Source organism: Delphinus delphis, chromosome 11 (assembly GCF_949987515.2).
Source record: "Delphinus delphis chromosome 11, mDelDel1.2, whole genome shotgun sequence".
Classification (NCBI taxonomy): Eukaryota; Metazoa; Chordata; class Mammalia; order Artiodactyla; family Delphinidae; genus Delphinus; species Delphinus delphis.
The window spans coordinates 5,156,878-5,183,036 of record NC_082693.1 but is presented as its reverse complement, the minus strand read 5'-3'; the positions used below and the strand labels follow the sequence as shown (position 1 = coordinate 5,183,036).

At 39.3% G+C, this 26,159-nt stretch overlaps 1 protein-coding gene across 2 annotated transcripts in view; it reads left to right on the top strand.

The window, feature by feature from the left end:
- Window positions 1-25,921, top strand: part of FERRY3 (FERRY endosomal RAB5 effector complex subunit 3) — a 45,962-nt gene extending 20,041 nt beyond the window's left edge. Inside the window, exons 10-14 of one of the 2 annotated variants that reach the window (XM_060024143.1) lie at window positions 862-936; window positions 4,886-5,088; window positions 15,580-15,637; window positions 16,341-16,408; window positions 24,975-25,921. In XM_060024143.1, the coding sequence (XP_059880126.1) occupies window positions 862-936; window positions 4,886-5,088; window positions 15,580-15,637; window positions 16,341-16,408; window positions 24,975-24,992 (422 nt within the window). In that variant the 3' untranslated portion in view covers window positions 24,993-25,921. Of the gene's footprint in view, window positions 1-861; window positions 937-4,885; window positions 5,089-15,579; window positions 15,638-16,340; window positions 16,409-17,010; window positions 17,574-24,974 lie in introns of those variants that run through there. The other variant, XM_060024142.1, reaches the window with a different exon arrangement.
- Window positions 25,922-26,159: the final 238 nt, after the last annotated feature.

Below are 26,159 nucleotides of genomic sequence, written 5' to 3'. Positions count from 1 at the left end.
ACAGCCTCTTAAAGATAGCTACTTAGAATGCTAATATTCATCCTGCAGTTTTCAGTTCTCATAGAATTCTTATAAAATTCAGATGTATCTTCTATTAAAAATATATGTACATGTATAAAATAATTTGTGTTCAACCATAATAATGAATGATCAAATGTGATAAATCTTATTTTACCGACATTTATCCCTCAAAGTAATATCATGCCTTCTAAAAAGGAAGAAGAACTATTGACTATCTGAAAAAAACATTCCATTTGAAACAGAATCTCACCTGTCTGTTTGAAAGAAATTGTATACAGTGTTAGATAAGAAGTAACAAATTTCAGGAATGGGCTGAATAGCAGGTGATTCCTGGTACTGCTAACCATTAGCTGATCGTCCTGAACAAGTTATATCGACAGCAGTGACTCAGATTCTAAAAATAAAGCTGGCCACCCCCCAACTGTCTAATGGAGTCATTTCATGTGTACTTAGCTTAGTGCCCTGAACCTCCCAGATGAAAAATAGGGGATTGGCAAGTCTAAAGCGGTCAAGACCACAGGCTTTGGAATCTGAGTATGTGGGATCGAGACCTGGTTCCACCACTTACCTGTGCCTTCCCCGTTAAGTGAATTAACCTATCGAATCCTCTCTTCTCGTGTATAACGTGAAGAGAACACTAGTCCCTCATAGGGTTGTGGTTAGAGGGGTTTTGTAAGAACTAAATGAGACCATCCATGTAAAGCATGTATCTGACTACCTGGCACCTAGAGATCCTTAGTAAATTTTTGCTGTTGTTGTGCTTGTTTGGGGAATAGTAGTAGTAATGTGTTTTCATATGTTATTGTGTTCTTTCCCGTTGCATAACTACCTTATGAATAGATTCTGGAAACCGAAATGGAGGAAGTGATGATAAGACTAAGAATGCAGATAGAAACTATTTAAACATTCTACCTGGTAAGTATTATTTTACTTTAAACTGCAATTTTCTTAGAATCACATACATTGAAATCATAGATTTGAAACATAAGTGCTTATGGTGTACCTTATAAAATTTTTGTTGGTCAGTGTATCACTTTAGAACATTGTATCTATCATCTATAAACACACGGTCGCAATGTTCTGCAATTAAATCTTTATTCTTATAGTAGCACTGACTTTTCCTGGATCCAAACAAGAAAAATTCCTCAAGCCGTTGCATAAGTCTAATCATTATTTGCTATTTCAAATGTCCTCTTTTATACATTGTTTCTTAGTTTCTTAAATGAACCAAAAAATAATTTTTACTATGAAATAAACAATAGTAAGTAGAGGTGTGAACAGTTGAACATGTGGAAAGAACATGGGTCATCTGATCTAGCATCTTTCTTATTGCCATTGCCCGGTAAATTGTCCTGCTTTATTATTCTGGGATATATTGTTTATCAGCTGGAAATTCACTCTCTTGATCCTCTTCCAGGTTGAATGCACTCTGATGATCCTTAGTAGTGTTTGTATGACGGCATAACAGGGAAGGCCTATTTGTAGACGTTATAAGTGTAAAGTCTTTTAAACCAAACGGTAAATGTTGCAGGTTCATACACAACCAAGTTTGTCTCCTCACATGTCCTCCCCTGGATTTTCTGCACATAGGTCGTCACATTCCGTTTATTCCTGCTGCTCATTTTGTCTCCCGGCCAGTTCGCTTGTGGCCATCAGCTTCCGAATATGCTCCCACCTCAGATAGCCCACCTTCGCGGATAATGTTAGTGGCAGATTGCATCACCACATGCTGTTTCCTCCACTTTGTGGAACAGGAAACTGTCCTCTGCTCCATCTAAAAATACCTTCATTGAGACAGGATTTATTGTATTTCTCTTCGTAGATCCATAATTTAAATCATCTGTATTTTGTGGCTTTCTTAAAATGTGCCAATCTTATCTCTTCCGGAGGTACCAACGTCTGATTTTTTTTAAACTTAACTCTTTACTGCTGTATTTCTGTTCCTTCTTGCTCCTTTTTGGAAAAAGCCTATAGGTTAGTATCTCATTATTACCAGCAAATCAGAAGACTATGTCCTCATAGTCCTCATAGAAGTCCTCATCAGCAAAGAAGTAGTGACAATTCAGTTAGTTTTGCTGATAGCATCTGAATTTCCATTTGGGTAAAGGACGCTGCATGGCCAGGACTGTACAGGAGGTGAGAAAGATCCAAATCACAAAGTGCCTTTAGATTTTGAAGTTGCAAAGAAAAAGTTTGATTTATGTATCTTTTAACCAGTGGGTTTGCTTTATCATTATCTAAGTATTTGTAGTTTATATCATCTAATTCTCAAAACGATTTTGTAAGGAGAGCAGTCAGGCATTATTTTCCCCCATTTAATTCACGAAGTACAGAGGATCTGTAAGTTGAATTGATTTGCCCAAGATCATTCCACCAATAAATGCTAGAGACCAGATCTTTTTAACACCCAGTCTGGTCCCTTTTCTACCATATTATGTTATTTTGATTACTACTACCAGCTCCGAGACCCCCATCTTACTAACGGGTAAAATGAGGCCCAGGACAGGTTATCTGAGGTCGAACGAGGCAGTGCCAGTTTGGGGGTTAGGAGCACCTGACTTGTCCACTAAGTCCTCGGCCTCAGTCCTGGACCGTAGCCCATGTTTAATGCTGTGAGTACCACCGTGTGAACCATCAGGAGGAGTTCAAGAGGTGACACGCTTCATTGGATATACTGGGTCTCTGATAAGCAGTCTGCGTCTTTTATTGCCTGCCAGGGAAATTGCTATACTACTCCTCGCCGGACAATTTTTTTTTTTTACTTTTCCTTTGTCTGGTTTGTTTAGATCTGTCACTGGCCTTTCTCTTTTTATTTATTTATTTATTTATTTATTTATTTATTTATTTTTGGCTGCATTGGGTCTTCATTGCTGCGCGCGGGCTTTCTCTAGTTGTGGCGAGCGGGGGCTATCCTTCGTTGCAGTGCGCGGGCTTCTCATTGCCGTGGCTTCTCTTATTGCAGAGCATGAGCTCTAGGCGCGCGGGCTTCAGTAGTCGTGGCATCAGGTCTCAGTAGTTGTGGCTTGCAGGCTCTAGAGCGCAGGCTCAGTAGTTGTGGCACACGGGCTTAGTTGCTCTGCGGCATGTGGGATCTTCCCGGACCAGAGCTCGAACCCGTGTCCCCTGCATTGGCAGGCGGATTCTTAACCACTGCGCTACCAGGGAAGTCCCTGGCCTTTCTCTTTTACTGTTTATCTAGTTCTTTTATTGTGTAAGTTAAAAAAAAAAAGACCTTTGCCTGGGGCCTTTCAGTGGCATCCATGGGCACAGCTTATGTACACTAGTAATTGGAAATGGTTAAACATTGTGCCAAAGTATATTCAATACTTAAAAAATACTATATGTTTATAAATAAATATAAGTAAAATCCTAAGGTAAGGACTTTGAAGCCAGGATGAGCAGAATTGGTGAGGACGTGGGTTAGTGATAGAAGAATAGTTCTTAGAAGAGCAGCGTTTTCCTAGAAGGACGTAACAAATTTTCCAGTGAGTCAGGTGTGTTTATAAAAACATATTTTTTATATTTTATTTATATTGACAGAAACTGCAGAATATAAAAGCCAATGGCTAGCATGGCTACATAGAAAATAGAGTGATTGTAGAAAGCCTGGATGTTAAGGTTTGATAAACACTGCACCGGCATTCAGTCCAAAACGTTTGTTTCCCATTCAGTGAACAGATGTTTACTGAGTACCTTCTATGTACCAGGCCCTGTTGTTCCACGTGCCAGAGATAGAACATTAAACAAGAGAGAAAAAAATCCCTACAGTCACGGCATGTAAACAGTGGTCCCTTTAAAATAACCTCATAAACAAATAACAGAAGAATTTCAGTGCTGAGAAGAACATAGAACAATGTGAAAGAGAATAAGTGAGGGGTGAGGGAGTCCTATATCAGTCAGATGGGTCAGTCAAGGAAGACCTCTGGGAAGAGGTGACCTTCACTCTGAGGTGTGCTTGGCGAAAAGCAGTCAGTCAACAAGAATCTTGGGGGAAAGCCTCTCCCGGGGAGCAGCCCTGGATCGGGAATAAGCCCTGTGTGTCTGAAGATCTTAAGGAGAGTCTGTGTGGCTGAGGCAGGAGCAGAGGGTGAGATAAGAGGACGGAGTTTGGACTTTTTCCTGAGTGTCATGTGAGCCACGTTAAATGGGAGAGTGATATAATCTGATTTATACTTAAATCGTTTTAACTGCAAATGTGGATGTTGTTTGTAGGTGGGCAAGAATAGGAGCAGAGGTTAATTAAGAGGCTATTACAGAAACCTAAGTGAAATGATGGTAGCATGAACTAGGGTGATAGCAATAAAAATGGAATGCTCAGATTTGAGATATTTGAGGTATGTGTTGCAGATACACAAAATAGCTGGTGGTGAATTGGATTGGGGAAGAGGCAGTGAGAGAAAGAAAGTAATTAAGGGCAACTCCTGGTTTCTGTCCTGTGCAGCTAACGGGAGGGGGACTGGACCCATAAACCGAGATGGAGAGAAGCAGGTTCAGGGTGCAGGAAAGACAGGTCATCAAGTAGCCTGTTTGTACATGTTAAGTTTGAGTTAAGTATGACGTTTTGAGCATTTCCATCAAAATAGCGATGATGAGTACTCATTTGACCTACTTATGAGTAAATAAGCTTGGTGGTCTCTTCATACCAATTTAGGAACCTAAGGTAAATTTGGCCTCTTTTTTCATCACCCTTCTTTCCAAGAATGAAGGAGCACTAATTATATTTGCTTCCTGAGTCCAACACAGGTTCTGATAACACCTCTGCTGGTTCAACACATTGCCTGCCCACTACAGTTGTTTATGAAGCCCACTGATGACTTATGTGACTTATGCATTTGAAAGTCATGATTGTATCTGCTGTTCACAGGAGAATTTTACATTACGCGGCATTCTAATCTCTCAGAAATCCATGTTGCTTTCCATCTCTGTGTGGACGACAACGTGAAGTCGGGAAACATCACTGCACGGGACCCTGCCATCATGGGTCTCCGAAACATACTCAAGGTTTGCTGCACCCATGACATCACAACAATAAGTATTCCTCTCCTGCTGGTGCATGATATGTCAGAGGTAAGCAGGTAGGAAAATACCAGCGTTTTCTGAAAATGTTAAAATATTGTATAATGATAATAATCCACTTTACATTTTAAAAGCTCTGTTTAACTAATGAGGCTTTGCATCACCTATCTGCATCTCCTATACGTCATCAATAGAATTGAGTGACATATAACATAAAACAGTGAATAATCCTTAACCAAGTATGTTCAAAAGAATTCTAGCATTATCCTATAGTAGGTAAACCAGAAAGCCAGGCTTCTTTTTAGCTTTGGATAAGGCAGGTGCCCCTAATCCTCCCCCTTCTCGTCTGTTTTTGTCTTAAGTAGCTTTAGATTTACCTCCACACTTGTATTTGGCTTCAGCTAACATTAAAATTAGTAGGCATTAATAGGCAATAGAAAGAGAAGCTAGATGACGGGAAGAAGCCAGCCTCATTTTGACATTGTCTCAAGGATGCTCATAGGATAATACAAGTACTGGCTTCTACGACCGAAATGTGGCGTAATCATTCATTCGTTTTATGATGTACTGAACTTTATTTTACATGTTTAATTTAAAAATCTCTTTCCATGGCTGTTTGCTTTCTCTCCTGCTTTCGTCCCTTACCTACATAAAAACCAGTTAGAAGGGATAAGTTGTAGAAATAATACAGAGACTAAAAATTCAACTTCAGATAGTCTGGAGGAGCAAAGCAGCCTCTAAACAAACGGGTGCAGGCAAGTCCTTCTGGGAGAGTCAGTGGCCAACGTGGTGATGCACCCATGTCAGCAACATGGTGCCTGCTTGTTTTGAGGGGCACTTTTTAAAAAAGCAAGATGGCTAACTGGCAAGCACAGCTTATGAAAGGAAGGAAGTGCAATCATCGATTATTAAAAAGTTGTCTACCAAAATAATAGATGTGTATAAATACTGTATCATAAAGTGCAGGGTAAAAGATCTCATACTGTACTTTTTAGAGTGACTCAGTCCCCAGTTAGACTCATCACGTTATAGACACCTCATTTTAAATGCAATACTCTATATAAACACACACACAAAAATCAATTCCATATAAGACAGGATGATTTCAAATGGTTTCCCACTTACAATTCTTTTGTATTTTTACCAGACACACTATCGTTTTGATTAAAAGAATTCTGGCTCCATCAGATGCAAGCTGCATCAAACTCTTTAATTCCTCAGCCTCAGTCACACCTAACGCGGCCTTAGGAGAGATTGACCAACATGTTTTGTTTTGTTTTATTTTTCCCACTGTAGCTTTATAAAGTTTTAGTCCCATCAGGAATTTTTAGCCATTGTTAGCGTCACTAACTAGTCCATCTATAAAAGAGTCTTTGGGGAGTGACAAAGAAAGTTTGTGATGAATTCCAGCCACACGGAAACATCCGAACGTTCCTGCAGCTGGACTCCTGGTTAACCAGTTTATAAAAATGGTCATATGTAGGTGGGAAACAACCTCAAAAACAGTGTTTCCAAAATTCACTAAGTTCGGATTTACTTCCAGACATCTGATACTATAGCGTGCCCTCTCCCACAGTGTCACAAAGGTTACATGTTTTAAATTGGGACAGCCAGCTGCAGAACATTAAGTCTGTTTCCAGAGTGTCCATTTTAATTCACGAAAGTATATTGAGCCACTCTCCTCCCATTGGTCATATTTAAACATCCATTCAGGTCAAGAAGTTTATCCTACAAACTCAGACAACACTGCACAGGATATAGAGGCAGTATTTGTCTTAGCTTTCGTGCAAGGATCCCAAAGCGTTTCGGCTCTTGTTTTCTTCCTGTAACAGACTTGCCAGACTCTCAGTTACCATATTGCAGTGTGTGCAAGGTAATGATGACAGTGTCGGAAACAGTCCATGTCCCAGCGTCGATAAAAACAGCTGTAGAAATGAATTGCAGTTTAAAAAAACAGGAAAAGAAAAAATAATCTATCGGCAAGAAGGAAGACATCCTGCTCTTACCAGTTTTATCTCTGTAGATCTTTGTGATCTGAAGACACTGTCATCCTGGAGTTCAGTCTAACCTGATAGACGGGGAGTGAACGTGCAGGTCACAAATCCTGAGTTCCTGACCTTTCCTTTTGTTTGTGCTGTTAACTTGTTGAATCAGTTGGGACTGAAGGGTTTTAGTTGTTATAATTGTTGTGGTTGATGCAGATGTTGTTCTTAACCTTTTATTAGCATATAATACACATAAAGAAAAGCACACATAAATATACAGCTCACATTTTCGCCACCTGAACACCAACATCACCAACGCCCAGATGATGAAACAGAACGTCACCAGCCAGCACCCCAGCGTCGCCCTGTGCTCCCTTCCCATCGCTTAACCCACATTCCCTCCCTCCACAAGGGTAACCACTGTTTTCACTCTGAAAAGCATAGGTTAGTTAGGTGTGTTTTTGTAATTTACGTGGGTGGAATCCTGTTGTACATACTCCCCTATCTGGCTTCTTTCACTCAGTATTGTGTGTGTGAAATTTATCCATAGTACTGTTTGAGGTTGTAGATTGCTCGTTCTCATCGTTTCGTAGCGTTCCATTGCATGACTGGACCACAGTTGTTTAGTCATTCTACTATTTGTGGACATTCGGTTGGTTTCCAGGTATTGATTATTGCGACGGATGTTGCTGTGAACATTCTAGAACGTATGTTTTGGCATTTCTGTTGGATACATACTTAGGGGTGGAATTGGTAGACGGTAGGCCAGGCACCCGTTTAGCTTTGGTAGATCCAGTCAAATAGTTTCCCAAAGCGATTGTTGAATGTAAAAAAAGAGAAAGCCAGACTGCTGTTGCTCACCTTCAGATGATGCTTATGAAACCGATTAACATGAGTGTTTCAGGAACCTCCGAGGCACAAGCTTGAGATAAAGGATAGTCTTGCAGTTTCCCTCAGGGGTGCATAAACCCAGGAAATAATTCTTATATCTACCGTCTAAGACACACCGTGAAGACCTAAAAGTACATACCAGTTAGTCACCTCTGCAGTTCAGCCTTACTCTAATTGGAAGATTCAGGTTGGGTGGTCAAAGTGCGGCCACTGACTTTAGATACAAGATATTGTCTGCGATCATAATTAGAACTGGCATCCTCATTTCAATTTCACAGGTTTAGAATTTACTGTGTGTGTGCCGTGCCCACTTATCATCTAAAGTATAGCCACCGGGCCCAGTTTCCTGCCTCATTTCCAAAGTCTGAAGTGTTTCACATGATCCGTTCAGCTTCTTCAATGGATTTCTTTCCCATGTACTCTCACAGATGTGACACTAAGATTTAGTCACTTGGCTGTTAGTTAGAACTCATGATCAAAAGCGTTCTGTGCTTACCTGACCCACTGTGTTGTAGACGCCACCTACTGTATAATATATACTAAGGGTTACTTCCAGAAGAGAGCTCCTTACAGGACTACAGGCCACATCCCACGATGACACCCAGTAAATCATGTCTTCTTGTGACCTTGTTGACTTCTAAAGCTTGCGGTTTAGAGTCCTGAAAGCCATTCTTTTTAGGCACTGCTTTCGATCAGAGAACAAATGACAGGGGTGCTTGGGATGGAGCCTTTGTGTGGGCAAATGGGGGTTTTAAAAACCACCTGGGTGTGTATTTGTGCAGGTGCCTGCAGCTTTCTAGTTTCCTTTCTGATCCACCTGCTGCTAAGTAGCGCTAAGCGAAGGTAAACAGAATATGCGTGTTCATATCATGTGAAAATTAAATTGTCTGTCACTTCGAAGATATCCTGGGATCCTGCCCGGAGCTGGTATTTTGGTGTGTTCTCTATATAGCACTGATGAAACTTTGCGTTAATTCACATCATTCTGAAGAGTTCGTATTAATTTGGCTCATAGATATTTGCTCTAGACCACGCTATTGACCACACATACCAAAAGCAAGAAAGCAAGCTATTGAGGGATAAAAGGGGATGATCTTTGGAGAAGTGGGGCAGTGAAGGGACTTGATTTTTTCCATCTACTTTTGGTCAAACCACTAGAACTATCCCTGTTCTAACTTGTGCTTCAGTCTTTCATCATCTCCATCACGATCCTGACTTTAACACAGTGGGATCATACGTATTCTGTGTGTTGATGTTGAAGGCTGGCCCTTCGGAAGCTCTGTGCTCACACCGCACAATGGCTGTCCTCGTGTAAGTAGTGCTTAGCCTTGGCCTTAGCCTGAGATGTTTCAAAGGCTAATCGTAGATGACAATAAATTACAGATAAGACAAGCTACTGTCAGATAATGCTTTTTTATATGTAAAAACAAGTGCTTTATTATAATAGGATGAAAAGTAATAATTCCTTGATTCTGATTATTTCCGTGGTGTTTCGAAAAAATGTTATGTTTTAGAGTAGCATTTTAAAGTGATGCAAATACTCAGTTATACTTTAGCATTTATCCCCACATATGATCCTTCAATAAAATGTTTAATGCAAGTGAAGGGTAAGTAAATAAAACACCACTAATGAAAACCAGCAGAAACAACGAAACCTAAAAACAGATGCGCAAAGACTTTTGAGGCACTGGAATTGTGAGACACGGACCATAAAATAGTTGATTACTGTGTTTAAAGAGCTTGAAGACAAGCTTAAAATGTCTTCAAGTAAAAAGATGCTGTGAAAAACGACCTAGCAACTACAAAATTGAGTTTTTAGTTACTGAAAGAAATTTAAAAGACCTAAATAAATAGATACACTATGTTCATTGGTTGGAAGACTCAGTACTGCTATCTGTTCTCTTCAAACTGACCTATAGATTTAAATCCCAGTCAAAATCCTTATAAGGTGATTTTGGAGATAAAGCTAATTCTAAAATTTATATGAAATACACAGGACCTAAAACAGTCAAAACAATTTTGAAAAAGAACAAAGTTGGGGAACTTACAGCAATTGATTTCAAGGCTTACAAGCTTAGCAAACTACAATAACCAGTGCAGTGTGACACTGGCAAAAAAGTAGACTGTGGCTCAAAGGAACAGAATAAAGAATCCAGAAATAAATCCGTGCATATGTGGTCATTTGGTTTACAGCAGAGATGCCAAGGCAGTTCAGTGTGAGAAAGTGTAATGTTTCCAACCAGTGGTGTTGGAAAAATTGGGTATTTATACAGTAAAACAACAACAACAACAACAAAACAAACCTTGAGCTTTACCTCACAATCATACATAAAAATTAACTTAAAATGGACCATAGACCTAAGCCAAAAAAGCTAATAGTGTAAAACCTCTAGAGGAAAACACGAAAGAAAATCCTGGCATCAGATTAAGCAGAGATTTGTTAAGACACCAAAAAAACATAAAAGAAAAGCTTAATAAATTGTGCTTCATTAAAATTTAAAACCTTTCTCATCAAAAGATACTGTTAAGAAAATGAAAAAATGCAGGTCTCAGACTGTCACATGACCTTGAGTGGTTCACTCTACCTTTCTCAGTGTCCTTTTTAGTTTATAAAAGTTGTTTTTTGTGAGATACAAATTATGTATATTGTAAAGTTCTGTGTAAATGTAAGACATTATTATTGTAGTTTTCAGAGCTATCAGCATTTCCTCTTAGCCGCAGGTAGGTATTTCTTAGTCACCTTGCTCTCTCTGTACATTTTTTTAAACTAGGCAGAAATAAGACAAAAGACAAAAACTTGTCACTCCATGCATATGTGTACTCCCGTAAGGCACCGTGGCTCTCTTATAACAGCCTTGTCAGTTACAAGGAAATATTCTTCCTGAACTTTGAAGCTAAGACGTATTATAAACTTAATTTAAACATCAGGCAATTCTGCTAGTCATTTTTATAAGCGTCCAGAGTCTTGGAAAAGAGGATTCTTTACTTTTTAGCCCTTTTGGCAACTAGACCCCTTTTATTTATCAATCTTAAAAGTATCTTGGACACAAAAAAGTAGTTTCCTGGGAATTCCCTGCAGTTCAGTGGTTAGGACTCTGCACTTTCCTGCTGAGGGCCCGGGTTCGATCCCTGGTCGGGGAAGTAAGATCCCGCATGCCGCGAGGCACAGCCAAAAAGAAAAAGAAAACAAAGTAGTTTCCTCTCAAAGCCTAATTCTAGCTACAGAGAAAGTCACTTTCTTTTTAAATTTCCATGGATAATAAATGGTTCACTCACTCAACCTGTATGCCTGAGCTTCTGTATGCTCAGTGTTGCAGGAGGCATCATCATAAAGGTAATAAAGGTAAATAAAAAGTGGTTCCTGCCCTTAGAGAGCACACACCTTAATAAAGAAGACATAGATCCCATCTCCCTACCTGTTCCTCTACCACCGCCCCCCCCAAAAAAAAAAAACACAGTAAAATATGATCATGGAGATAAAACAAAAACAAAGTACTCGGGGAGTTCAGAGACACCATTTGTAGCTTGGGAACTGGGAAGTACTTCATGAAGGAGAGGACGGTTAGGGAGGGAAGAGCAGGTTTCAACAGATGGGAAGAATGGGGAGGGCATTCTAGGCAGAAGAAATGGCTTGAGGAAAATGGGAGGAGTGGGTGACAGGCATTGCAGATCATGTTCAGGCAAAGGCGGACAGGCAGGCTGGAGTGAAACCTCACTTTTTTAATTTAAAAGTCATAGAAGCTGAGATAGTTTGGGTCCTAAGGTAATTAGCCTTAAATACTAAAGAAAGTCCTAGATGTTATTCATGTGGCAGCAGGAAGCAATTGCAACTTACTAAACAGGAGTGTAATGTGATCAGAAAGGTATTTCAGATAAATCAACCAAATCAGTTCGAAGGGGAAATTCTGGGGTCCAGGAAACTACATGGGAAGCGATAGCAATAACTAGACCTGAAATCACAGAGACCGTCAGAGATGGGTGAAGGCCTGGGATAGCTCAGTGACACTCAGCCCAGGAGAGGGGCTGGCACGTTTCATGAAGAGTGTGAATAATGCCGGAGAAGCCAATTAGAGCAAGACTGAGAGAAGGTTAGGTAATTATAACCCAAAATATAAAGTAAATATCCATGAGTCCATACTGATATAAACAAATGCTCGAATAAACAAATGAATAGGGGAGAAGAAACAAACCTCCCATGCAGAAAAATTCCAAGTAACTTACGTAGATCCTCCATCCTCAAGGAGGGGGGCACAAAATCCCCACTCTTAAGTGTGGGCTGCCCACAGTTAGTGACTTCTTCCCACAGAGGTCAGAGGGGAGGGTCAGGGCTGGCGACCTTAAAAACACCACCCCAGCCAGGTGTTCCAGGCTTACATCGCTAGTCATAAATCGCATTGATTATCTACCCTTGATATGGTGTGATGAAAATGATACTTCACCTCTGTAGTCTTCCTGCCCAAATCCATAGCTCCTGTCTAATCATGATGCAAACATCAAATTCTAATAGGGGGCGTCCTACAAAATACCTGACCAGCCCTCCTCAAAACTCAGGCTCATCAAAAACAAGGGAAGTCTGAGAAACTCAGGGCAAGAGGAGCCTCGGGCGACGTAATGACTCAGTAGAGTGAAGTGTCCTGGACGTGGTCCTCGAACAGAAAACGCCATTAGGTAAAAGCCGGGGAAATCTGCGTGCACTGTGGATTTGAGTTAATAATAAGGTGTCAATAGTAGTTCAGGTTTTTTTCTGGTTTTTAAGTAATTTGTTTATAGTACTGCATTTACAAAGAGAATAGTGCACCCAGTAGAAAGAATAAAAATGTATTTGGGGTCTTATTTTTAACTGACTGCAAATAGAAATCCTTTAGTGACATCATGGCAATTTGACAGTTATGATTAAGTTCACTAAAAGTACATGGGGTACTTGGAAGATCAGATTCTAGCTGCTGCTTTCTAACAGCCTCTGATTCATCTGGCTCCTTAAATGATACGGGCTAAAGCCCTTATTTGGTGGGGAAACATTTCCAAAATGAACTTTTAGGTTCTCCTTAATAATTTTCTCCTGACAATTGTTAAAAATAGGACTTTCTGTTTCTGTGTCTGTGTGTGTGTTGGTTATTTCACCGAAGTGTCATCCCCCGAATTCCTATAACTTCACAATAGTGATTTTACAATGTAGAAAAAATTCAGTTGTTGTCGTCTGCTATTGCTTTAGATATACACATCGCTGAAAACCCAAAGTAGATTAGAATTGCTAAAGGATTTTTCTGCCATTGTTTGATGTAGTCTGGTTTCTTTATTCCTTTTTAAAAAATTTTATTGAAGTATAGTTGATTTACAGTGTTGTGTTTAATTTCTGTTATATAGCAAAGTGACTGTTATACATATATTTACATTTTTTTCATATTCTTTCCCATTAGGGCTTATCACAGGATACTGAATATGGTTCCCTGTGCTAAACAGTAGGACCTTGTTGTTTATCCATCCTATATGCAATAGTTTGCATCTGCTAATCCCAAACTCCCAATCCTTCCTTCCCCCTCCCCCCTCCCCCTTGGCAACCACAAGTCTGTTCTCTATGTCTGTTAGTCTGTTTTTGTTTTGTAGATAAGTTCATTTGTGTCGTATGTTCCCTTTATTCTTGATAGATATGTGGACAGCCTCACTTCTAGTGCTCTACTAATATAAGATGTTAACAGGGGAAACTGAGTGTGGGAGTGTATGGCAATTCTCGGTACCATTTTCATAATTTTTCTGTCAACCTAAAACTGTTTCAAAAAATAAATCCTATTTTTTAAAAGCCATCAGGGTGATACTGTTTTGGATCTATTAAATTAGTAAGTATGTTAAATAATCTTTTAAATAATATTTAAGTGTCCAAATGCTGGTGGACAATATGATAAAATTGGATGATGCATACATTGCTAATGGCTAATGTAAATTGATATTACCTTTTAGGGAAAAACTTGAATTTTATTTCACTAATCTATAGGAGTAAGTATCCCAGGAAATTATTCAAAAAACAAGACATCTATAGATGTAGATACACACATGCGTCATATACATAAATATGTCCTGCAGTGTTATTAACAAAAAGGGGAAATTGAGTTATAAGAGGCCATTTTAAATAAATTATGATGCATTAACTCAAAATAGCAGTTTTTAAATTGTGTTCTGAAGATACCCCAGGATGCTAGCCCCTTCTGGGGGTCAGCAAGACTAAAAATATCTTCATGATAATACTAAGACACTCTGCCTTTTGCATTCTCATTCTTGCATGAGCGTCACTGAGTTCTTCCCGAGGCTGTATGGTCACACAGCAGATTGATGCAGAGGCAGATGTGAGAGTCCAGATGTCTTCCGTGAGGCCAGGCATTAATGAGATTTGTAGATATGTAAGGCATTGCCCTTCTTCTCACTCAGATTTTTTTTGTTTTGGAAAATATAGTAACTTTACATTTTTAAAAAATACGTTACATTAACGTATGGTGGGTTTATCGTTTTTAAATGAAATTAAAATTTTCTCAGTTTTAATTTCTAATGCAATAAGTATCAGGAGACATAATCCACATAGACAGAAGCTCAGTGCAGTCCTCAGTGATTTCCAAGAGTGTAAAAAAGATCCTGAAGGATCACCGTAATGAATTAATAAACATATTCTATTGTTACAGTTACAAAGACTTGCAGCATGGGAAAGGAATTCGATAATAGTGAAAAGAAAAGGAATTTAAAATGGCACAATCGCTGATCACGACCACAGAAAAGTATAAATGTGTGGGTTGGTTGGTTCGCGGCACGCATGTGCTCACTTGGTCAAGGGTTAGGAAGGAGCGTCCAAAAAAGAGCTCATTGGTCGGTTAGGTGGCTGGAATAGGGCGCTTGTTTGTTTCTGGTACTTTGTGATAACATGTTATACACAGAAAACATTTTTTTTTAATTTAAATTTATTTATTTATTTTTGGCTGCATTGGGTCTTCATTGCTGCGTGCGGGCTTTCTCTAGTTGCAGCGAGCGGAGGCTGCTCTTCGTTGCGGTGCGAGGGCTTCTCACTGAGGTGGCTTCTCGTTGCGGAGCACGGGCTCTAGGCGCACGGGCTTCAGTAGTTGTGACTCGCGGGCTCAGTAGTTGTGGCTCATGAGCTCAAGAGCACAGTCTCAGTAGTTGCGGCGCATGGGCTTAGTTGCTCTGTGGCATGTTGGATCTTCCCAGACCAGGGATAGAATCCGTGTCCCCTGCATTGGCAGGCGGATTCTTAACCACTGCGCCACCAGGGAAGCCCCAAGGAAAACATTTTGATGCATTGCTTATTCAAATATTGTACAATTTAATAGAATTATTCATGCTAACATATTGAGAGAAGTAGGTGGAGTTCCTATGTCACATATATTTGTCTTCAGAGTTAATTATGTAGAAAGTTTTAAGGGAATGTTCATTTTTAAAATTATACTGACTAGGCTAATTCAGTTAGTTTGCATTCCACAAGTATAGTCTAACAGCTGGAACAGGTTACATGCCTAAAAACCAGAGGAAATCTAGCTGAAATTAGCTAATGGTTGCCTGTAAGTGGATGGTCAACATTATAGATAAATTAAGATCTGACCGTATATATATTTTTTTCTTTTTTACAAAGTTCAGTTAAAAACATGATTTGTTTTGTTTCTGTTTTTAGGAAATGACTATACCGTGGTGCTTAAGGAGAGCAGAACTTGTGTTTAAGTGTGTCAAAGGTAAACACAACCTTATATTTAACAACAACGACCTATATTTCTTCCTTGAAAATATTGAAAGTAGAGCAAACCAGGAGGAAGAATTGTAGCAGTTGCCCCTGTCATCTGGTGCCTCAGTTAAATGGTTGGACAAGCACATATTTCATAGCGGCTTTTTTATCTACCTTTTTCCAATCAAAAAATAAAATCTCCAGCCCTCTTTTTTGGGCCGTGTCACACGGCCTGCAGGATCTCAGTTCCCTGACCAGGGATTGAACCCGGGTCACAGGAGTGAAAGCCTGTAATCCTAACCACTAGGCCACCAGGGAGCTCCCTCCAGACCTCTTGAAATGTGAGAATATTTGGACATTGAGATGGAGCTTACTCTCTGTTACCTTTTATTTTCTTGAAAAGAAAATAGAACCACGTGTTTCATTAATCTTTGATAACCTGTTTTGGCTTCATTGTGTGGAGGCAAAATAGGACTTAAGAAATGACATTACAAGTATTTTGACGGAAGTCTGTGCAACCTCTCTGGCCTGGAGAAATAAGGATTGCAGAAGCTTATCTGGCCTTCAGGCTTAACCTTTCCTACAGGCAAGTAGCTACCTAAAAAGTCAAGACGTGCAGCTCCACGATGAAAATTCAGTTTACTTTCAATAAAGGACTGGTAGGTTTGAAGACCAGAACTCATAATTCAGCAAAGTCTGTTGTTCTATTTTAGGTTTCATGATGGAAATGGCTTCGTGGGACGGAGGAATTTCTAGGACAGTGCAATTTCTGGTACCACAGGTGTGTTATCTGGATAGCTCTCACCCCAGTTCAGTCTCTGTTGTGATATTCCTCGCAGACATAGCTAGGCACACTGCCGTAAACTCAAAAGAGCATAAGAAAATGCTAGCAGCTTTCTGTGTTTTAAGGGGAGAAGTGTTTGCATGCCATCAAGGCACTTAGTTTACTGTCAAAGATGTTAGTATCTGCCACTCAGGGGATCTTCGATTAAACCCCAAAGCTGAACTTAACTCATCTTTCCTTCCCCGCCCCACATTTATGTTATATCGATTCATAAAGGACATGAGCAGAGGATGATTCCGTGTTCTATGTAAAATTTAGCAAAACTTATCACTGAATGCACTACTGTTATCTAGGGGGTTTTCTGGTAATCAGACTTATTATTTGACAGAAATAGTGTAGGTTCTCAGAGGCTGGATCCAGAGAAACAGCCCTGCCCACAGCTGTGCAGTTAAATCAGCTCTGAAAGATAGTGTTCACATATTACACTCCATGTCTAGAACTACTGCCATTACTTCCATGTTTTAAAATACTTAAACATTTTTTTTAAATCAGTGATGATTTAACAAGTGCAAACTTTTTTTTTTCTTACCTCTTAACAGAGCATTTCTGAAGAAATGTTTTACCAACTTAGTAACATGCTTCCCCAGATCTTCCGAGTATCATCAACACTCACCCTGACATCCAAGCACTAAACCCCCTAGATTGATATCTGGCAGAAGAGGATGCGTAAACTATCCAGGAACTTGAGATGTGCTGGGACTCTGTCAAGCAAAAGATGCCCAGAAAGAGGACTTGCCACCCAAGCCACGAATCAAATCATGATAAACATCTGTTAAACGTTCCAAAATCCACATGCCGTACAGACTAGTGCTCAGCCCCTTACTTATACATTTATTCTTTTTTTTTCACACACACACACACACACACACACACACACACACACACACTGTATTTTATTTTTACAAGAGATAAACTGACACCAAGCATTTTAAATGGATGACCACAACAAAAGCAACAATGACTGCAATTATCAAACACGAAACACACTCATACTATGTCATAATATGGACATTCAGTCCAGTAATCCTCCACTGTAACAGCTCCTTTACTTTGCAGAGAAAACTGATTTGTATATTTTTTGCCTCTGAGTCCTTGTGGGTTTTTTTTTATTCAAACAGAAAGTCACAAAAATTATAATCATCCTCATCAGTTCACTCAGTCCCATGTAATTAATTTTTTTTCATCTTGATCTTTTGTTAGCACTTTTATGAGTTCATCAGTTTTCCGTTAGAGTTCTGAAAACGCTTATTCATTCAGTTCAGCAGTACAGTCAGTTACCAGAAACCTGTGCTTGTCAGAGTCTTTTCCATGAATTCCCTGAAGATGAAACCCTTTTATAGGAACATTTTTGGGAAAGTGTCGGAGTACACCCAGAACTGTCTGTAAATGACAAAAGACTTAAAAATGACCACGGTTAAAGATTTGATGAAAGTTCATTATAATGCAATTGACAAGGAAATTTAGTTATTTGAGATATACATTTTAAAGAAATAACTAGAATTATGACTTATTATACCAGAACATATAAGATTTTTAGAAATTTCATGTAATGTCTGAAACATTTATATTAACATATTTCCATACAAATAACCCAAAGAAAGTTTAGTATTAGTTGTTTTTTTTGTTTGTTTGGTTTTTTACACTGCAGATTCTTATTAGTCATCAGTTTTATACACATCAGTGTATACATGTCAATCCCAATCGCCCAATTCAGGACACCACCATCCCCACCCCACCGTGGTTTTCCCCACTTGGTGTCCATACGTTTGTTCTCTACATCTGTGTCTCAACTTCTGCCTTGCAAACAGGTTCATCTGTACCATTTTTCTAGGTTCCACTTACATGTGTTAATATACGATATTTGTTTTTCTCTTTCTGACTTCACTCTGTATGACAGTCTCTAGATCCATCCACATCTCAACAAATGACTCAATTTCGTTCTTTTTTATGGCTGCATAATATTCCATTGTATATATTTACCACAACTTCTTTATTCATATGTCTGTCAATGGGCATTTAGGTTGCTTCCATGACCTGGCTATTGTAAATAATGCTGCAATGAACACTGGGGTGCATGTGTCTTTTTGAATTATGGTTTTCTCTGGGTATACACCCAGTAATGCCAGTAATGGGATTGCTGGATCATATGGTAATTCTATTTTTAGTTTTTTAAGGAACCTCCATTCTGTTCTCCATAGTGGCTGTATCAATTTACATTCCCACCAACAGTGCAAAAGGGTTCCCTTTTCTCCACACCCTCTCCAGCATTTGTTGTTTGTAGAATTTCTGATGATGCCCATTCTAACTAGTGTGAGATGATACCTCATTATAGTTTTGATTTACATTTCTCTAATAATGAGTGATGTTGAGCAGCTGTTCATGTGATTCTTGTCCATCTGTAAGTCTTCTTCGGAGAACTGTCTATTTAGGTCTTCTGCCCATTTTTGGATTGGGTTGTTTGTTTCCTTAATATTGAGCTGCATGCGCTGTTTATATATTTTGGAGATTAATCCTTTGTCCATTGATTTGTTTGCGAATATTTTCTCCCATTCTGCGGGTTATCTTTTCGTCTTGTTTATGGTTTCCTTTGCTGTGCAAAAGCTTTGAAGTTTCATTAGGTCCCATTTGTTTATTTTTGTTTTTATTTCCGTTACTCTAGGAAGTGGATCAAAAAAGGTATTGCTGTGATTTATGTCAAAGAGTGTTCTTCCTATGTTTTCCTCTAAGAGTTTTATACTGTACGGTCTTACATTTAGGTCTCTAATCCATTTTGAGTTTATTTTTGTGTATGGTGTTACGGAGTATTCTAATTTCATTCTTTTACACGTAGCTGTCCAGTTTTCCCAGCACCACTTATTGAAGAGACTGTCTTTTCTCCATTGTATATCTTTGCCTCCTTTGTCATAGATTAGTTGACCATAGGTGCGTGGGTTTATCTCTGGGCTTTCTGCCTTGTTCCATTGATCTATGTTTCTGTTTTTGTGCCAGTACCATATTGTCTTGATTACTGTAGCTTTGTAGAATAGTCTGAAGTCACGGAGTCTGATTCCTCCAGCTCCATTTTTTCCCCTCAAGACTGCTTTGGCTATTCAGGGTCTTTTGTGTCTCCATACAAATTTTGAGATAATTTGTTCTAGTTCTGTAAAAAATGCCATTGGTAATTTGATAGGGATTGCATTGAATCTGTAGATTGCTTTGGGTAGTATAGTCATTTTCACAATGTTGATTCTTCCAATCCAAGAACATGGTAGATCTCTCCATCTGTTGGTATCATCTTTAATTTCTTTCATCAGTGTCTTATAGTTTTCTGCATACAGGTCTTTTGTTTCCCTAGGTAGGTTTATTCCTAGGTATTTTATTCTTTTTGTTGCCGTGGTAAATGGGAGTGTTTCCATAATTTCTCTTTCAGATTTGTCATCATTAGTGTATAGGAATGCAAAAGATTTCTGTGCAATAATTTTGTATCCTGCAACTTTACCAAATTCATTGATTAGCTCTAGTAGTTTTCTGGTGGCATTTTTAGGATTCTCTATGTATAGTTTGTCATCTGCAAACAGTGACACTTTTACTTCTTCTTTTCCAATTTGCATTCCTTTTATTTCTTTTTTTCCTCCGATTGCCGTGGCTAGGACTTCCAAAACTATGTTGAATAATAGTGGTGAAAGTGGACATCCTTGTCTTGTTCCTGATCTTAGAGGAAATGCTTTCAGTTTTTCACCATTGAGAATGATGTTTGCTGTGGGTTTATCATGTATGGCCTTTATTATGTGAGGAAGGTTCCCTCTATGCCCACTTTCTGGAGAGTTTTTATCATAAATGGGTGTTGAATTTTGTCAAAAGCTTTTTCTGCATCTATTGCGATGATCGTATGGTTTTTATTCTTCAATTTGTTAATATGATGTATCACATTGATTTGTGTATATTGAAGAATCCTTGCATCCCTGGGATAAATCCCACTTGATCATGGTGTATGATCCTTTTAATGTGTTGTTGCATTCTGTTTGCTAGTATTTTGTTGAGGATTTTTGCGTCTATATTCATCAGTGATATTGGTCTGTCATTTTCCTTTTTGTAGTATCTTTGTCTGGTTTTGGTATCAGGGTAATGGTGGCCTCATAGAATGAGTTTGGGAGTGTTCCTTTGCAATTTTTTTGAAGAGTTTGAGAAGGATGGGTGTTAGCTCTTCTCTAAATGTTTGATAGAATTCACCTGTGAAGCCATCTGGTCCTGGACTTTTGTTTGTTGGAAGATTTTTAATTACAGTTTCAATTTCATTACTTGTGATTGGTCTGTTCATATTTTCTGTTTCTTCCTGGTTCAGTCTTGGAAGGTTATACCTTTCTAAGAACTTGTCCATTTCTTCCAGGTTGTCCATTTTATTGGCCTAGAGTTGCTTGTATTAGTCTCTTAGGATGCTTTGTATTTCTGCAGTTTCTGTTGTAACTTCTCCTTTTTCATTTCTAATTTTGTTGACGTGAGTTCTCTCCCTCTTGATGAGTCTGGCTAGTAGTTTATCAATTTGGTTTATCTTCTCAAAGAACCAGCTTTTAGTTTTATTGGTCTTTGCCATTGTTTTCTTTGTTTCTATTTCATTTATTTCTGCTCTGATCTTTATGATTTCTTTCCTTCTCCTAACTTTGGGTTTTGTTTGTTCTTCTTTGTCTAGTTCCTTTATGTGTAAGGTTTGATTGTTTACTTGAAATTTTTCTTGTTTCTTGAGGTAGGCTTGTATAGCTATAAACTTCCCTCTTAGAACTGCTTTTGCTGCATCCCATAGGTTTTGGATCGTCGTGTTTTCATTGTCATTTGTCTCTAGGTATTTTTTGATTTCCTCTTTGATTTCTTCAGTGATCGCTTGGTTATTTAGTAACATATTGTTTAGCCACCATGTGTTTGTGTTTTTTATGTTCTTTTCCCTGTAATTCATTTCTAATCTCATAGCATTGTGGTCAGATAAGATGCGTGATATGATTTCAATTTTCTTAAATTTACTGAGGCTTGATTTGTGACCTAAGGTGTGATCTATCCTGGAGAATGTTCCATGTGCACTTGAGAAGAAAGTGTAATCTGCTGTTTTTGGATGGCATGTCTTATAAATATCAATTAAATCTATCTGGTCTGTTGTGTCATTTAAAGCTTCTGTTTCCTTATTTATTTTCATTTTGGATGATCCGTCCATTGGTGTAAGTGAGGTGTTAAAGTCCCCCACTATTATTGTGTTACTGTCAATTTCCTCTTTTATAGCTGTTAGCAGTTGCATTATGTATTGAGTTGCTCCTATATTGGGTGCATATATATTTATAATTGTTATATCTTCTTCTTGGATTGATCCCTTGATCATGATGTAGTGTCCTTCCTTGTCTCTTGTAACATTCTTTGTTTTAAAGTCTATTTTATCTGATATGAGTATAGCTACTTCAGCTTTCTTTTGATTTCCATTTGCATGGAATATCTTTTTCCATCCCCTCACTTTCAGTCTGTATGTGTCCCTAGGTCTGAAGTGGGTCTCTTGTAGATAGCATATAGATGGGTATTGTTTTTGTATCCATTCAGCAAGCCTGTGTCTTTTGGTTGGAGCATTTAATCCGTTCATGTTTAAGGTAATTATCGATATGTATGTTCCTATGGCCATTTCTTAATTGTTTTGGGTTTGTTTTTGTAGATCCTTTTCTTCTCTTGTGTTTCTTGTCTAGAGAAGTTCCTTTTGCGTTTGTTGTAGAGCTGGTTTGGTGGTGCTGAATTCTCTTAGCTTTTGCTTATCTGTAAAGCTTTTGATTTCTCCATCAAATCTGAATGAGATCCTTGCCAGGTAGAGTAATCTTGGTTGTAGGTTCTTCCCTTTCATCTCTTTAAGTGTATCATGCCACTCCCTTCAGGCTAGTAGAGTTTCTGCTGCGAAATCAGCTGTTAACCTTATGGGAGTTCCCTTGTATGTTATTTGTCATTTTTCCCTTGCTGCTTTCAATAATTTTTCTTTAATTATTGCCAGTTTGATTACTATGTGTCTTGGCATGTTTCTCCTTGGGTTTCTCCTGTATGGGACTCTCTGTGCTTCCTGGACTTGGGTGGCTATTTCCTTTCCCATGTTAGGGAAGTTTTCGACTATAATCTCTTCAAATATTTTCTCAGGTCCTTTCTCTCTCTCTTCTCCTTCTTGGACCCCTATAATGTGAAAGTTGTTGCATTTAATTGTTGTCCCAGAGGTCTCTTAGGCTGTGTTCATTTGTTTTCATTCTTTTTTCTTTATTCTTTTCCACAGCAGTGAATTCCACCATTCTGTCTTCCAGGTCACTTATCCGTTCTTCTGTCTCAGTTAATCTGCTATTGATTCCTTCTAGTGTAGTTTTCATTTCAGTTATTGTATTGTTCATCTCTGTTTGTTTGTTCTTTAATTCTTCTAGGTCTTTGCTAAACATTTCTTGCATCTTCTCGATCTTTGCCTCCATTGTTTTTCCCAGGTCCTGGATCATCTTTACTTTCATTATTCTGAATTCTTTCTCTGGAAGGTTGCCTATCTCCACTTTATTTAGTTGTTTTTCTGGGGTTTTATCTTGTTCCTTCATGTGGTACATAGCCCTCTGCCTTTTCATCTTGTCTGTCTTTCTGTGAATGTGGTTTTTGTTCCACAGGCTGCAGGATTGTAGTTCTTCTTGCTTCTGCTCTCTGCCCTCTGGTGGATGAGGCTATCTAAGAGGCTTGATGGGAGGGACTGGTGGTGGGTATAGCTGGGTGTTGCTCTGGTGGGCAGAGCTCAGTAAAACTTTAATCCACTTGACTGTTGATGGGTGGGACTGGGTTCCCTCCCTGTTGGTTGTTTGGCCTGAGGCAACCCAACACTGGAGCCTACCCGGGCTCTTTGTTGGGGCTAGTGGCCGACTCTGGGAGGGCTCACGCCAAGGAGTACTCCCCAGAACTTCTGCTGTCAGTGTCCTTGTCCTCAAGGTGAGACACAGCCACCCCCTGCCTCTGCAGGAGACCCTCCAACACTGGCAGGTAGGTCTGGTTCAGTCTCCCCTGGGGTCACTGCTCCTTCCCCTGGGTCCCGATGCACACACTACTTTGTGTGTGCCCTCCAAGAGTGGAGTCTCTTGTTTCCCCCAGTCCTGTCAAAGTCCTGCAATCAATTCCCACTATGCTTCAAAGTCTGATTCTCTAGGAATTCCTCTTCCCGTTGCCGGACCCCCAGGTTGGGAAGCCTGACGTGGGGCTCAGAACCTTCACTCCAGTGGGTGGACTTTTGTGGCATAAGTGTTCTCCAGTCTGTGAGTCACCCACCCAGCAGTTATGGGATTTGATTTTACTGTGATTGCGCCCTTCCTACCATCTCATTGTGGCTTCTCCTTTGTCTTTGGATGTGGGGTATCTTTTTTGGTGAGTTCCAGTGTCTTCCTGTCGATGATTGTTCAGCAGTTCGTTGTGATTCTGGTGTTCTCGCAAGAGGGAGTGAGAGCACGTCCTTCTGCTCCGCCATCTTGGTTCCTTTCCTCTATACAGTTATTCTTAAAGTCTCTTTATGAAAAAAAAGTGTCCTTTTTCCTACCATTATGTCCTATATGTGAATATTCGTGAGTTAAAACTTCCACGTGTCCCACACAGATACTAGGTGTAGGAGACTATTCACTACAATTTCATGGAGATATTTGACTTTTCCAAAAGATTTGAATCATTCCGGGTACAAGGCTTAATTAACATACAAATAAAACCTTCCCTCTACCTTATTTTCCAATTAAATTTTAAAAATTACAGAGCAGTGAAATATACCTTGCAAGTGTGGATTTCCTGTGATAATCTTTTTATAGAAGTGTATGAGACAAATGTGACTGTTTTAAGTCCCTCCCTTTCAGAAGCTTGCCTTTAAGGTGCTCTTTCTGAGATTTTATAAGAGTCAAAAAAGGACTTTGGATTCTTTACCCCTGTCTCATCTTCCCTTTGTGACCTCGCCCTTGTCCATTAATAACGTTTTGTGGACTGGGAAAGTAGTGTGCCTATGTGCGGGCCTGGTGGAAGTCGGTCTAAAGCAGCAACTGGCAGTGTTTTAGTGACACTGAGTCAACATGGCGGTGATCAGACAGTGGGGAGCATCTTCATTTCTGCTTACTGCGCTCTCAGCTCCCTTAATCCTTTGGCTTCCTGCATTACTTGGCCAATAACTGTGTCCCCGTTTCTGTCTCTGCTGTTTTGCCGCCTTTTCCACTGTCTTTCCTCGTAGAACTACATTCTCAGATGCTCCCTATCCCATCTAGAACATATTTGCTGCAAGTAGTGACTACAACGAATAAAGGCATCTACAAAAGCAATAGTTTCATCCAATCCAAATTGTATGCAGATTGTAACTGGCCAGCAGACTGAGCTGGAGGACGTCTGACATCATCATAAGATGGTCTGTCTTGATTCCAAGAAACAAAAAGCACTCTATTAGTATGCCCAAATGTAATAACTTATGGAAACTCCTTTGGCACAGAGAAAACTTTCTCATAGAATGTGTCTTGATTTTCTACTCAAGGAAACAACTGTCCAGTAACAACCCTAAGGAGAACACCAGTCCAGACTGGGTCCATTACTCACTAACACTTTCCACATCCTTTTCCAAAGAGCCTGGTGATCCCACCAAGAACAAGGTAGGTGCTCTGTCCTTGGAGCAAGAAATTGTCTTCTGAGCATGAATGCTACCATTGCAACTGCTTCTACTGCAAAGCCATGTAGACAGACAGAAAACTGGGCTGTGCAGGACCAGGGTCAGAGACTGTCAGGGTTTGTGCTATGACAGGTCGAGTTGAAGTGGGTGTAGTATGATCAAAAGACGTTCAGTTTATGCCTATTCAATAAATTAGGAGTTTGGGATTAGCAGATACAAACTACTATATATAATATAAAATAGATAACAAGGCCCGGTTACCTATAGTACAGGGGACTATAGTCAATATCTTGTAATAAACTATAATGGAAAAGGATCTGAAAAAGTATGTATCTGAATCACTTTGCTGTATACCAGAAACTAACACAACATTGTAAATCAACGATACTTCAGTAAAATCAAATTTAAAAAAAAATTTTTAGTAAATGAATAAAAGGCATTCAAAAAGAGGAGGATGTTTTCACAGAATTCCTGTAACTAGGTGTAAAGCCAACAGCTTGAAGGGTGCAGTCAGGTGCAGGGATAAGGCTTCATTCACAAAAGGTGGGTGAGAGCTGCTACCCAGCTCTTCCTTTGTCACCTCAAGTCTGTTTTATTAGGTTTTATTAGGTATTAAGTGGTGGCTTTCACAGCAGGGCAATTTAAAGGTACCATTTGGCCTATGAAATCAAAATAAATGTATTAGGTATCTGTTTTTCACATGGTGCTGTATTATGAAATATACAGAAGCGGTAAGACTGGAAAAAATCAAGCTATGGTGTTATATGAAGACACACCAAACACTAAGCCGATAACATACATAATTTACATACTTTAAAATACTAGATGGTAAAGATTTTAGATGAAGTCTGCAGTTTTGTATTTGGACTGAGAAGGACGAGATTAAGACTATTTCCCTGAGTGTTCTAGAAGCCTTCTTGGACGGGAGTGGTCTCAGACACTCCAAGAATAATGTGAAGAAGATGGCTTGGCCGGCTGAGAAGAGAAGGGGCATCCTCGGTGTCGGGTCCAGATGCGAGCAGGAGTAGATAAAGGAGGCGGGATACACAGCCC